The sequence below is a fragment of the Perissodus microlepis genome, chromosome 9 (genome assembly GCF_051167445.1).
Source record: "Perissodus microlepis isolate ML-2025 ecotype Zambia chromosome 9, ASM5116744v1, whole genome shotgun sequence".
In the NCBI taxonomy this organism is placed as follows: domain Eukaryota; kingdom Metazoa; phylum Chordata; class Actinopteri; order Cichliformes; family Cichlidae; genus Perissodus; species Perissodus microlepis.
In genome coordinates this window covers 113,508-127,319 of record NC_140469.1, presented here as the reverse complement: position 1 = coordinate 127,319, position 13,812 = coordinate 113,508, and the positions used below count along the sequence as shown (strand labels likewise).

The 13,812-nt window shown below is 41.1% G+C and overlaps 1 protein-coding gene across 2 annotated transcripts; it reads right to left on the bottom strand.

Moving 5' to 3' along the window:
• Nucleotides 1-1,052: 1,052 nt before the first annotated feature.
• hccsb (holocytochrome c synthase b) lies at nt 1,053-4,757 on the bottom strand. Of its 2 annotated transcripts, none has more exons than XM_084938709.1 (8): nt 4,630-4,757; nt 4,027-4,145; nt 3,181-3,228; nt 2,970-3,061; nt 2,418-2,566; nt 2,095-2,214; nt 1,925-2,011; nt 1,053-1,707 (listed from the first exon to the last, which is right to left on the bottom strand). In XM_084938709.1, the coding sequence occupies exons 2-8, from the start codon at nt 4,133-4,135 to the stop codon at nt 1,509-1,511; spliced, it is 804 nt and encodes a 267-aa protein (XP_084794835.1). In that variant the 5' UTR covers nt 4,136-4,145; nt 4,630-4,757; the 3' UTR covers nt 1,053-1,508. The 2 variants fall into 2 exon arrangements, with proteins under 2 accessions (XP_084794835.1, XP_084794836.1); XM_084938710.1 differs by having other exon boundaries at nt 4,027-4,141; nt 4,630-4,751.
• Nucleotides 4,758-13,812: the final 9,055 nt, after the last annotated feature.

The following is a 13,812-nucleotide window of genomic DNA, read 5'->3' as shown; positions in this document are numbered from 1 at the left end:
AGCTCAGCAAAGTCCGCTGACTTGGTTCAACATTACTTGGCAACAGGGAAAGTGAGGCAGGCTGCACTGCTGCATTTGTGACAGCTTCACTTGAAACGCCTTCACCGCATCATACATGTCATGTCCATGAACTGACAGGTTTCCTTGCTGCGCTCAAAAACTCTGTTGAGAACTTTTATCCCAACTCAGCCAGCGGACCTCTGTATGAAGGAATGTATGAAGGAACTCTGAATCTATTTCCCACATAAAAGACTGAAACTGACGGTGATTTAAACCTTTAGCTCAGATAAAATGTACGGTCTGTGTCACGGTGATCATTACATGCTCCATTTTTAGGACTTTACCACACAGCCTTTCCTGGTGTGTGATGCAGTGATCTGCTGTTAACTCACCGGTACAGTTCTCCTCCTGCATCTTTACTCACATCCTGCGGACTAGTCCGCTTTTTTCACCGCACAACACCGGCGCTCCATCTGTTGTAAGTCCAACAAGTTTGTCCCAGGACGGTTTCATGTCGTTACACTTTGACATACGTTTTAAAAAATGTCTTTTCCTGTCATTGTGCATCGATTTAATGTTCAATATTTCCTCTCCACGGATGAAGATGGCCAGCTGTGCAATCGCCATCATGTCTGTACTTTCATCCACAGAGAGTATGCAATAAAGTTTTTGCTTCTTTCACACAACTGTGTTCTTAAATCAGTGGTAGTGATGTGCGATACCACTGATTTCCTTTCCGATCCGATACCAAGTAATATTCAGGGTGGTATCGACGATACTGATCCGATACTTTGTACAAAAACTTATTTTATTTATTGTATCTCAAATTATAGCGTCATAATGATTACAGGACATCAGTCAACCATGTTAATGTCACTGAAATCTCCAGCTTTAGGTTCAGTGTAGCTCATTAGGCTTGCTTCATGGCCTTTTCTCTGAGACCTCCACACCACAACCCACAGGACCAAAAGGATCAGCTGCTAATACCCTGGTTTCGAACACCAGGTCCTGCCAGTTCACAGGAGGGGACTGAATTCATTCTGGACAGGTAGTTTTAACTCTCTGGCCAATAAAAATGGTTTAATCAAATGTGCAGTGTTTACAAACAAAACACAGAAAAGGTGATTTATTAAAACACAACACATGAACTTTCCTAGATTTCTGGTTTATGACAATTAGCCAATAAAGGAATATTGGCAGGTTTTAAAGCTTGTCTCAATGTCCCAACTGAGAAAAATAAACATTTAAACTTTCTGTTGCTAGATGAGGTTCAAATTACATAGAGTCAGGTAGCTGTAAGCAAGCAAGCAGTTAAATTTAAGCGCAAGTCAATAGATTTCATAGACACACAGGGTCTTGTATGACCTGTTGGACAAACTCTTCTACATCCAATCATCTTTTACGAGGTCTGATTCGTTTCTTTTTTCAGCATCACACAAGTTACAAAGAGCAGAAATGGGTAACAACAGTTTTTGAATATTTGTGACTCAAATATGAGCCAGAGTCCTTCAGGAAGTCCAGCGCCACCAGGCCACCTTCATACGGTCCCACACAGCTTCTAAAGAGTCAAAAGCAGGTCGCACGTCCAGGGTGGAGAACTGGTAGGTGTCCTTGTTGATTTCTCCATCATAATAGTCAATGATGTAGCGCACCTCCTTCCCACAGCGGTCAACGATCCAGTCGTGACGGTCAAATGGCAGCTCGTAGCTGCAGAGAGACAAACTCAATTAGTCACCAGGATCTTCCCCAACATGAGGTTTACATGCATCATGTTTTAATGGACCGCTGTATGGATTGCTTTGCACGGCATGTCCGCATTTCCCTGATTTCATTATAGCGGACCAGCAGCTGGCAATGCAGACCCAAACGAGAAACATAACACAGCCAAAATTATTAAATGTGCATCAGGATGTTTCACTCTCACCCCATCCAGTGTCGGAGGCGGGCCCTGGGGGAGTACTCTTTAGCCTTCCCACCGAATCTCCTCAGAGTTGGTCCACATGGACATTCTCTATACGAGGTAAAATGTTCATCAGTTAAGGCTCAATTCTCTGACCAACAGGCAGCTCACTGCAAACGATCGTACTGACTCACCGCGCATGCAGAGCCTCCCACTTCAGGATCTCTTGCCAGGCCTGCTCATTGTTCTGATTGTGGATTTTAATGATGTTGGTCATGTCACCTTTGCTGAGGTCGTCATCTCGCCAGCGCCACCTGCGGCACAGGACCGAACAAAGGAAACAGTCTCTTTAGCAGATATTTCTCCATCACTGTGCTACTGCAATAATTAAAGCTACCAATATGTGAAATCCAAGCATTTTTAAAAACACTGACTTTTAGGTTCAATGAGACACTAAATAGAAGTTCATAGTTTCCAATATCGTAGCCTGAAGTAGTCTTAACACCAGCCAACTGACCCCTTCCTCAGCATGGCGTTCCAGAACATCTGCTCCGACGGGTACACCCAGTTCTTCTCTGTGTCGTGACGTGGAATAGTGGACTCCTCTCTTCTGACAGAGAGTTCAAAGGGCTGGTCTGGAGCTGGCGTTTGGTTGGGAGGAGGCATCTGCACGTGTGGAAAAAGATAAACTAATTATACAGTCTGAGCCATGACCTTAAAATATGGAAAAGATGTCAAGCGTGACAGCCATAAGTCCTCCAGAAGAGAGTGCAGCATACATGTGTTTCATACCTGTGGTCAAGTGTTGAAACAACTGAAAAGCTCGCATAACAAAGCTGCTTCTCTTTTGTTGTGCTTGGTGTTGTTGGGAAGTAACACTAACATGTTGTTGTCAGCTGGCTGAATACACGAGCACACAAACTAGAGCCACCGCAGACAACAACAGTGCGTACCAGCAAACGAGGCCAGTGTATCAGAACTAAAAGGAATTAAGGATCAGGCAACCGTAGCTTAAAACATAAAAGTTATTTCTAAAATAAAGCCTCTTTGCTCCAAGCTGCACAGGTACCATATTTGCTGGATCGATGTCGCCCTTTGTGATTGCTGCAGCTCTCATGGGACACTCCACAAAGTTGTACGCCCGATCCTGGTGGGCCGGACCTGCAGGAGAACACGAGCGAGCCACAGGTTTGATCATTTCATTAAAACAATCATCTGAACATAGAAATGTGTTGCAGTGCAGGCAAGCCACAGGCTATCCTTTAGACTGAAGTCCCTACCTTTTTCAGCCTGAGCTTGATGCATGGGACATTGTGAAGGCGGAGATGCTAAGAAAAACACAAATACACAACCACAGTCAAGCTATAATTCAACATCATTCAGTAAAACTTGTACAGTTTATGATAACAGTGAAGAATGAGAGCTAATGACCTATATAATACCATGAAATGCAGTTTTCTGTGGGAGTAAAACACTATCTGTGTGTACAGGACCTTCTCTCTAACACAAGCCATTTCTTTTCTTAATTGCTCGAGTTAAGGGTGTCACAATATACTAATATTTATGATAAACCTGTTATCTTCCTCATACAGTGGAAGAAATTCACTTTCCACAAACCCCCCACTGAGTTAGGTTGTAAATACCTGAGCTCTGGAGTCTGTGCAGGAAATATCGCTCCATTTATTAACTGTTTTGTTGCAACTTCTCTTCTCTGCTTTCTAAGCATTCAGCCTGATGCTAGCTGCTCTGCCACAGCTTGGCTTACAGCGGCTTGTCGATATGGATTTAACTGTATTCAGACAGTTTTTTGAGTATTTGTTTTAATCTGTGCAATATGAAATCTATAGAGCTAACAAACTAAACAGACAAATAATGGTGAATGAAAAATGTTTTACATATTAACAGCCACTGTGATGCCTCTTTAGAGTGATTATCAGATTTTCCATTCCTGGCTTGTCGACGTTCGTCAGAGTATTTTATAAATGTGCAGTTAGCAGCAATAAAAAATATCTGTTTCACAAATTGCATGCCATCTTCACCTTGCACTTACAAAGGAGAATTTGGAAAAAGAAATTCCGCCCAGCATTTCACGCTATGACATCCTGACTGTAATGAAACTACAGTACCTTCGACAGGCTGAGCTTCCTCCTGCACTGGGCAGCGCTGAGCAGAGACGGTCTTCATAGCCTCAGCTTTGACTACAGAGGGCTCTGCTGTGGACCAGGATGATCCCATGTTAGCCTGTCTGACAGGGAAACAAATACACCCAGGACATTAGGATTTAAACAAGAAAAAGGCAAAGATCATCTGTGGACACTCGGCCGTAACACAGCTAGGCTAATGCTGTGATCAGTGGGCTGTGTAGGTCGTGTGTTTATTTAAAACTGTAGTTATATCGCTAACTCTGACTGATGTCACCCTCGGTAACCTCAGGTTTAGCTATAGTGCAACTAACCGGGTCAACACTAGCCTCCGCCCGGTTATCCTAATATCACTAGCATCATGTTACAGCCCACTTCCACGCCGCTCTCATGTTCGAGTTATTCGGCTTTTCAAATAAGACTTAACAACAACACACAGTAAAAACACAGCAGGTATGGTTGTGGCCCTAACGTTACACAGCAGCCACACTAATGTTAGCGGGTGTGTGGACTTAATTCAAACAGCGTATTACGAACATATTCAGCTTTAGTTTCGTCACATAATGAACAGCAGGTTAAATCACTAACCTGTGAGAGACGGTCTTTCGGAGCGTTTCAATGTCAACGTGCAGGACAAAGTACGTTGCACAAGCAGTTGTGCTCAGCGCGTGCTGTACGTATGCCAACAGCGTCACGACGCTTTGCTCAGGATGTTGAAAGACGTGACCCGGAAGTTACTGCGCGATTTTTTTTCTCGTTGAACGCACTTCAAACGTTACAGAATTCAATGACGGGGGGTTAAAAACGCAGGCTGGGCTTGAATCACCAGGAGAATTGCTTTTATATTATGGGACTGTTGTATAGTTTTAAAAATATTGTCTGGTTTCATTCATAAAGCATTGAAAAGACGGTTTTGCATTAGAAAATTTGGATTCGTGTCTTTGAAATTTAACCAGTAAAATTAGTAAATTAATGAAATAAAATTCGTTTTGCCTATTGGTAGGGTAATCAAAAAAGCCAGATAATATTTTTTCATAACACAGAGAGAAGTCAGAATAGATAAAAGAAACAACAAAAGTACAAAAATAAGCAGCACAAAGATAAGTGTGAACTATCTTCTTTCTGACGGCTACATGAACAGTGGACATCAGTCTTTTTTATATTATACAAGAAAAGTTCGGGTGGGGTAAAAACGATGAATGATTTTAAAAGATGTTTGCTTTACTTTGTTGGTTAACAGAGATTTCAATGGTAAGGTCCAAATTTTCTTCCACTCCAGGTCCCAGTTTATTCCAGTAAGCAACGGCCACTGGGACACCAGTTCTGTCTTTCTGAAAAAGAGTTCATATGTCACGGTTGTTTTTCCTCTTTAAAGTGGAAACAGATCTGGTAACAGCAGGATCCAGTTGTAGAGGGGTCAGATCATTAACAAGAGAATTTCTGTACAGTCTTAAAACACCAGTAGGGATAGCATCAAACACTATGGCATGTTCCTTTGGTGGAACAGGAAGACCATATATACTCAAAAATTCAGAGTAAGAATTTAAGCCTAAATTTGGATTAATAAGTTACAAAACAAGACGAATCCCATGAATAAACCAGTCGCCTAAAAATAAAGACTTGTGTTTGTTCCAAATATCATATCTGTGTGGAGAAAAATTGTGTTTATAAAGCAGCGACTGTTTCTGTTTATTAAATTAGGACAGTTTTAAGGAGATTTTATAAATGTCGTAGTTACAAAGTAAAACAAGGTTAACACCACCATTTTTTTCACCAAATTGATGTTGTGTTCCTGAGAAATTGTTTGATCCAGTTTATTTTAAACACACTGTTTATTGTAGAAAAGTCAAGTTTACGGCACCATGTTGGTTTGAGTTTGATACAACTGATCTCTTAGTATAATCTATTCTATTCTTCCATATAAGGTTATAAAGGAGTCTGTCAATATCCACCAGGGTTTCTTTATTTACATCAAGAGACAAAGCTCCATCGAGATAATCCCTCCGCTCTGGTGATAAAACTCTGGAGACAAGTATTTAGTTTATCTTGTGTTTTATGCAAAATTGGAATAAAATTAAGTGAACATCTAGAGGACTGATTTTTATTAATGATGATGCCAAGGTAAGTGATGGAAAAAAAACAGGATTTGTTTTCGTTCTTAGCAAGCTAGAGCCATTCAGGCATCACTACAATGCAGCATAATAAACGTTTTCTGCACTTAAAAACACATTCATGGACTGAGCCTGATCAGTGCTCTGTATATGGCTTATTCAGTGAGTTGCACTACGGTGGCAGTAAAGATTACAAGTTTACAGTTTTACTACTGTTTAATTTCAGTGCCTCCATCTTGGATCGCTAACTCGGAGTATCCGGTTGTTAAGTGATGACGTGACGAATCCTACTTCCGGGCCTAAAGTAGTCTGCGTTTAATATGGCTTTTGTGTTGTTAACATGTTTAATGTTTTGTATTTTCTTCTATTTAATCTCAAAAAGCTCCTAAAACAGTCAGTGATCACTGTTGACCTCCCTCGGCTTTTATTACCGCTAATCATTTATTTAAGCTCAGTTTTTAAAACCTTAGGATGTAACTACAGCCCAGCCCCTGCAGCAGTATATGAATGACTAACCTCATATTGTGGATGGATTATCTCAGTTGTTCTCCTGGCTGAAGTTTGGTCCTAACCACCGAGAACACTCACGTTAACTTTTATCGAGTGGAAAAAAAGTTAGCTTGTTTATATTATGCTAACATAGCTGTGTCGCTAGCAGTCACGTAGCACATCATTATATACCAGCTAGCCCAACTTCAGTAACCCTACAAACGTCACTGCTGTTTAGTTGTCTTCATTTATGTTGGAAGTGATAACAGAGCTGTACGTTTTAATTTGTCTCCAAAACCCCGCAGTCAGGACATGCTATATTGTATTTAGATAGAAGCTAGCGAGCTAACTTCCTGCTAACTTCTAACTCCGTTAATTGTCATAAATTCCGTTTTCATGGATGCCTGGATGTTAAACTCAATTGTTACACCTGGTAGAGCAGAACACTGATCATTTTATTAAAGATGAAAGACTTTAGACAGTTTTTCAACTCTCAGTAATGCCATAGTGATCGTTTGATATATGGACCTGCAGCGGAGTTTAGGCCCAGACACGGCTAGTGACGTCAGACTTAACGACCGGATATTGGTCTGCACTGACTTTCCATTACAAACCTAGAGGTGCTGACTATTATATTAATCTTTTTTTAAATCTAGAGAAAACCTATGTGTCATTATAAGCTGCCTTCTAACATTCAGAGATTTACATGATCTGATTCACAGTGTATAGTAAGCTTTATACACTTAAGCATAAATAGTCGTGTCTGAAATCATCTTTTAATACAAACATTATGTACAACATTATTATTGAACAAACATTGTTGAACAAAAAAAACAGGTCACATGTTAGAATGATTTTATTTTTATAGTAGGCCCCTAAGACAATATACAGTTGGTGTTTAGAATAGAGTTGAATAAATGTTAAAAACATGATCTGATCATTTCTGAAACAGTCTTCAGGAGGATAACCACGTAGAGCATCAACAGAGGTCCAGAGGTTTCTGCTCCCAGTAAACATGCTCACGCTTTCCTCCTGGATTAAAATATTTCTAATGTTAAGCTTTTAAAATAAAGGCTGCCTGTGAGTCCCTGCAGTGGCTCTGGTCTAGGCCTGCTCCTGTTGCCTAGCAACCACAACACTATAGCGTGACATGTTGTGTTTTACAAAGATGTTTTGTTGGGTGGAAATCTTGACTTTATTTTCTTCTTTTTCATTTTAATTATTTTTACTTTTACTGAAGAAAACTGATATGTTTCATAGGTACATATCAGAAAATTAACAAGATGTTGTTATTTTGCATGATAAAAATGAAGGAATCTATCTGAGGCCAAAATAAGATTTGTTAAGCTGTGTCCCTTTAGCCAAAACTAATGTGAACATTAGTTTGTAATAAGCAAATAACGTAGTTCAGGAAACTAGTGTCATTTCACTTTGAGAATATAAAACAACAGGGCCTACATTAACCATACTAATATATGAAATATACTAAAAATGACCAGTGGTGAATTTAATTCAGTTGATTGTGCTACACTCCAAATTCAAGGTACATTAATTTCAATGTTATAGAACTTTCTATCTTCTTTACCAGGGCTCATCTCAGAGACGTTGTTGTCAAAGATGAATATATATAAATATGTCATATGTTGAGACAGATATTGTTCATTTTATATATTGTCCCCAATAGATTTTGGGGAAAAAGTTTTAGTTACATGTATGGAAAAAATAACAAGTTGTGGTTATTTTGCATGATAAAAATTAAGAGATTTTGTTAGTTGGGTGAGTAAATGCTGTATCACAGATGCTACAAATAGCTACAAACACAATATACTTTATATTTTAATGTCATAGATGAACTTACCTCGAAGAAAAAAACTGTGAAAAACTCTAAACTTGTAGAAATTTTTGGGGGGCTGATTATTTCTTTGTTGTATACTGTTGGAAAGCCTGTTTATTTCCTCTTACATGATGAAACATTGCAAGGAAAATGAATTTGGGGCTAAGTGTAAGAGTATGTGGTTTGCATCCATGAAAAACTTGCCAAACAACTTCCTCTGCTACTGACTCTTGTTTGGTGTCTCTCACTCTTTCCTAGCATCTTCCCAGCGCGGGGTCTGCTGCGTGGCTCTGTCTTCTCCATTTGGATCGGTCTTGAGTCTCCTCTGGGGTGAGATCCACTGTGCGCATGTCTTTGGTCTTTGTATCCATCCACCGCTTTTACGGTTTTCCTTGCGGTCGGCGGCCTCCAGGATCGAGTCGGAGGGCTGTTCTTGACACCAAATTCTCCTGACCATAGGCACACTTCCCTTATCTTCTTTTTGATCAGGACAACTCCGAGTCATTTTCGAACACCTTCATTAGTCACACGATCCAGGCGGGTTAAGCCCATCATCCACCTGAGCATCTTCATCTCCATAGCATTGAGGATCTGCGAGTGTTTCCTGGTGGCTGATGAAGCTAGCCTCCTAACGCAGGCTGTTTAAGCTAAACAAGCTGCTGTTTCACATAATAAACCCTGTCAACCACTGTCAGAAGAAAATTGTACATAGCGTGATCAGCTACATGAAATGTGTTTTTTATTGATCACTAAGCAATCCACATGTCTACGTGACTTTTTACATGAACTCTTGTGTGATAAACTTATTTAGCATCTAACAGCTTCCTCTTTTCTAAGAACATACAGACTTAGAAAAGGGGAACCTCAGCTCTAAGTTCTTGGAATAACTTTGTTACCTTTGTACACACACAAGCTTGTATAAATAAAGAACGCAGACAGTGACAGAGCGTGAGTCCGTGAGTGCCTCCTGCGAGGACGAGCGCTCTGTGGCTGCCCTCGCGAGTAAAGACAACTGCAGTGTTTGTGTTTTCTAAATCAGGTGTCTCAGCTGAAGAACTGTGGGGCGATTCTTAGAAATCCCCTGTCAACCACAGTACTGCCTTCTGATTTAACAGTTAAAGCAGTAGAGATGAGCTGTGTTTTCATGTGCGTGGAACTCTAGCTTCATTAACCAGGCTAGCTGTTAGCTTATAGCTCACGCTAGCTAACCAGCGAGCAAAAGGGCAGCCGAAGCTGCGGACACAACACCCACAAACTTATCTCACCACAACGTAGCGCCGAAAAAATTATGTAATTCTAGTTTAATCAAACTCAGGGCATGAGGAAAACCGCCTCCATATCCCCACAGTCATGTGACGGACCTCTCCACATGTTAGAGGTGGACAAGGCCAAGGTCCAATCCTCCTCCCCAGTGTCCTAAAACTATTAAACATGTCCTCACCGCAACACGCCAGAATAAAATTATTAGTTAATTAGCAAATACTTTACTGCATGCTGAGGTGGCAATTCAGCCATTTAATTTATGTGTGTTGAACTAAGGACACATCAAAAAGTTGCTCGACACAACATTAGCCAGACATCTACCTAACCACAGCTAAAAAGAAATTTAGAGTAAACTTACCGGGGCACATTTCCTCGGGTTAGACGAAATTAGTTTTTTCACGTTGAAATGTCAGTTTGTTTTGGCTCTTCCCACTTTGCCTGCCATAGTGTATAACTGGTCATGTGACTGCATAGCTACATCTGACTGGTGAAAGAGTTACAGGAAACTCCACTGGCGGCATGATCTATTATTTGGCTTTCACAAGAAAACAATCACACAGCGATAAAAAGAAACACAAAGAATGGCAAGAAGCTGTTGTATTATTAACTGCAACAGCCGGTCGCATGACAGCCACGGGAAGCCGACGGGTAAGGAGATCGAATTTTTTTTTTCTTTTTTTTTGCCTGTCCCGTTTGGCTCTTTTGCCATCAGAATTATTGTCTAAAGGCAAAGAAAGATGCCCAACGGATTTACTTTACCAAATGGACCATCCCAGCCTTGCCGTAATGGTCTATTTGATTCACCTTTTATTGTTTATTTTATTTTCACTTTGCTAAATACGGAACAGACTTGACTGGGGAAAAGAAAGGGGAGAAAGAAAGAGGGAAAGAAAAACAGCGGGGAAGAGGGACGGGGATAAAGGGCAAAAAACAAAAACCAACAAAATAAGCAGACAAAAAATACAAATATCAATCACCTGGATCACCTGTTGAGAAAGAAAAAAGAGAAAACAAGCAAAAAAAGAGCAATATAATAAACAACATCACGATGATCTATGTGAATATAACAGTAAATACTAAATATTAAACATTATTGTACAGCACGTAAGATCGACAGCGCACAGTGTGCTTTGAGGTAGCAGCCAAAAAGGGTGTCGTTTGTGTGTGTGAGCACCCGTGTGTAAAGTAAGTAAAGTAAAGTAAAATTTTATTTATATAGCACCTTTCAAGATAAAAATCACAAAGTGCTTCACAGAAGCCAAAACCTAAAAATAAAAATCAACCAAAAGCAAGTTTAAAAAGATGAGTTTTTAGCTGTTTTTTCAAAGCGACCACGGAGTCCACAGATCTCAGGCTCAAAGGGAGAGAGTTCCACAATCTGGGGGCCACAGTCACAAAAGCTTTGTCGCCTTTTGTTTTCAGCCTTGTGTTTTGGACAACCAGCAAGCCCTGGTCACATGACCTCAGGGACCTGCTGGGAATGTATGGATGTAAAAGTTCACTTATATATGTTGGTGCTTGTCCATGCAGAGCCCTGAAAGTCAAGGTCAAAACCTTAAAGTGGATTCTGAACTTAACGGGGAGCCAGTGCAGCTGAATCAGCAGGGGTGTGACATGGGAGTACTTGGAGGACTGTACACCTGTGAGCATGAGCGCGCTTGTATTTAAAAGGTTCCTTCATGTAATGATCTGCTAGAGGGTGTGGGGAGCCACAGCCCCGTCTTCCAGGGCATGAAGCAGGTATGGAGGAGATCAAGGCTCCAGACATCCAGAGGCCCCCAGAACACAAGAGACCAAGGAAGACCAACAGAGGGGCAGCCGCGCCACTATCCCAGAAAGAGCTGAGGAGAGTCCCAGATGAGGGGTCACTCAGCAGCCACGGAGCAGAAGCCAGGGGGGGTTGCAGTGACGTGCCCGTGAGCTCCGCCGGCAGCCAGCTGTGCCAGAGTGACCGAGCCCCAGGCCGAGAGGCTGAGGCCACTCCACCCCCGAAGTGGCCTGAGTGAGCCCCAGGCTCCAGGCCCCGACAAGCAGCCACCAAGGAGTGAGCCAGTGTGTACCTGGACGCCCATCCCCGGACACAAAGAACCACCAATGCACCGACGTCTGAGGGCGTCTGCCATTGGCAGGGGAAGTGGTGGGGGGAGATGAAGAGAGATCAGTTTTAATCGGATTCCATCGTGGAAGAAAAATTGTTCAAGCCATGTTTCCAAAGTAACAAAGAGCTGACGGATGGCCTGGATTGCAGCCATTTGTAGGCCAAATATAACGTTCCAGAACACTCCAGCTCACATGTTAGTCTGCTCCAACCATTTCCACAAAGCTAAGTCTTTTGTTGTAGTTGTTACGTAATTTATCATAACATAATTGTTGATGTCGGTTACAAATAAGTCTTATATTGATTTGAATTAAATTCGTTGCGCAATGCTGCTTTGTTCACTGTGGCTTTGCGGGCTAATGTTTGTTGTGTTTTGTAGGAAAACCAGCCTACAAAATGCTGGAATGCGATCCAGACTGGGCCCCCTCTATCAGCCTGGGTCATACCGAGTTTAAAGCTGCTACCACAGCCAGATTTGATCGGTGAAGAGAGAGCGCGAGATCAAAACAGCCACGAAAAGTCCCGCATATATGTACCCAAGTGTTGTATTGAAGCAATCAAGTGATTAATAACTGTTTTCCAGTATGTTGTTTTGTAATGGTTTTGTTTTTTGGTTTTTTGCATTGTTGATTTGTTTTTCACTGAAGCAGCTGATAAAGCATGATGGAATATAATTTTGCCTCTTTCTTGTAAGATTCTATAATAGAATGAAACAATAATGCCAGTTATAAATAAAAACAATAAATTGAGTGAATTATGAAACACTTATTTTATTTCTACTAGATCTGAAAATGTTGCGTAGTACTACAACCTGAAACGACAAATAGATGCGTTGGCCTTTACAGGAGATAAAGGAAAAAAATTTAACAACAGCTGTGAAATGGAATAGTCCAAATCACCAAAGTAAACTGGACCTGGGCTTGTTGCAGGGATCTGAAGTTACTAAACATTTTGTGAGTGTATGCACTCACACTTAGGACCATATAATTATAAATATGTGCGTGATGAAAGTTGGGCAGCACGCTAACGTCTTTAGTCCACTCTGTATGCTCGTATGGGTCTGACCCTTTCACTCCTTAGATTTTTTTCCTCCTACTTTTTTTTTTTTTGCCTTTTCGTCACGTCTATCCTGCCGTGTTCTCCGTCGTTTTGTACATAACTGTTTTCGGGGCAAATAAAATGCACGTAGGGAATAAAACTGCAGAATTAATGATTACCAGTGCTGGAAATGCTAGCGCTTTATGCAGTGTTTTGATTTTGCTGCCACTCGAACCCACAATGCAATGTGGGAAAGTCACGTGGTCTGTCGATCTCTATAGAGATCGACAGACCACGTGACTTTCCCACATTGCATGCCGGGTACTCGTGGCAAAACAATCAAAGCAATGCATCAAACGCAAGCATTTGCAGCACCGCAAAACGTTCATTCTCCGGTTCCAATACCTTCATGCTTTTTCTTTGTCCCCCAAAAGAGTTATGTACAAAACGAAGGAGAACAATGCCGGGCCGTACAAAGACAAACTTGATGAAAAGTCAAAGAAAAGATACGAGGAAAAAAATCAAAGGAGTGAAAGGGTTAGACCCTTACGAGCACACAGAGTGGACAAAAGACGTTAGCGTGCTGCCCAACTTTCACCACGCTCAAATTTATAATTATACGGTTCTTGGAGTGAGTGCATACACTCATGAAGTTTAGTAACTTCAGGTCACTCCATCAAGCCCAGGTACAGTTTACCGACGGATGGGTACAGGACCTTGAAATGCACTGTGTAGAACGAAAGACCATCGTACGTATCATAAGTTTACCAGTCTCACAAATCGTCTTCATAAATACACATTCCTTAACCGTTTATTAATAGGACCTTTAAGCTCAACGGTAATTAATTAGTAGTGGAAATAATTTCTGGTTCGCATTATAGAAATGTAGCAGTGACAATAATATTGTATGCTGTAATCGTACTGGGCAATTAGTGATA

Coding starts and splice junctions, on each gene's coding strand:
- hccsb (XM_084938709.1), bottom strand. CDS start 4,135: ATGGGATCATCCTGGTCCACAGCAGAGCCCTCTGTAGTCAAAGCTGAG. Junction 3,062..3,180: donor TCAAGCTCAGGCTGAAAAAG/GTAGGGACTTCA, acceptor GTTCTCCTGCAG/GTCCGGCCCACCAGGATCGG. Junction 1,708..1,924: donor CGCCTCCGACACTGGATGGG/GTGAGAGTGAAA, acceptor GTCTCTCTGCAG/CTACGAGCTGCCATTTGACC.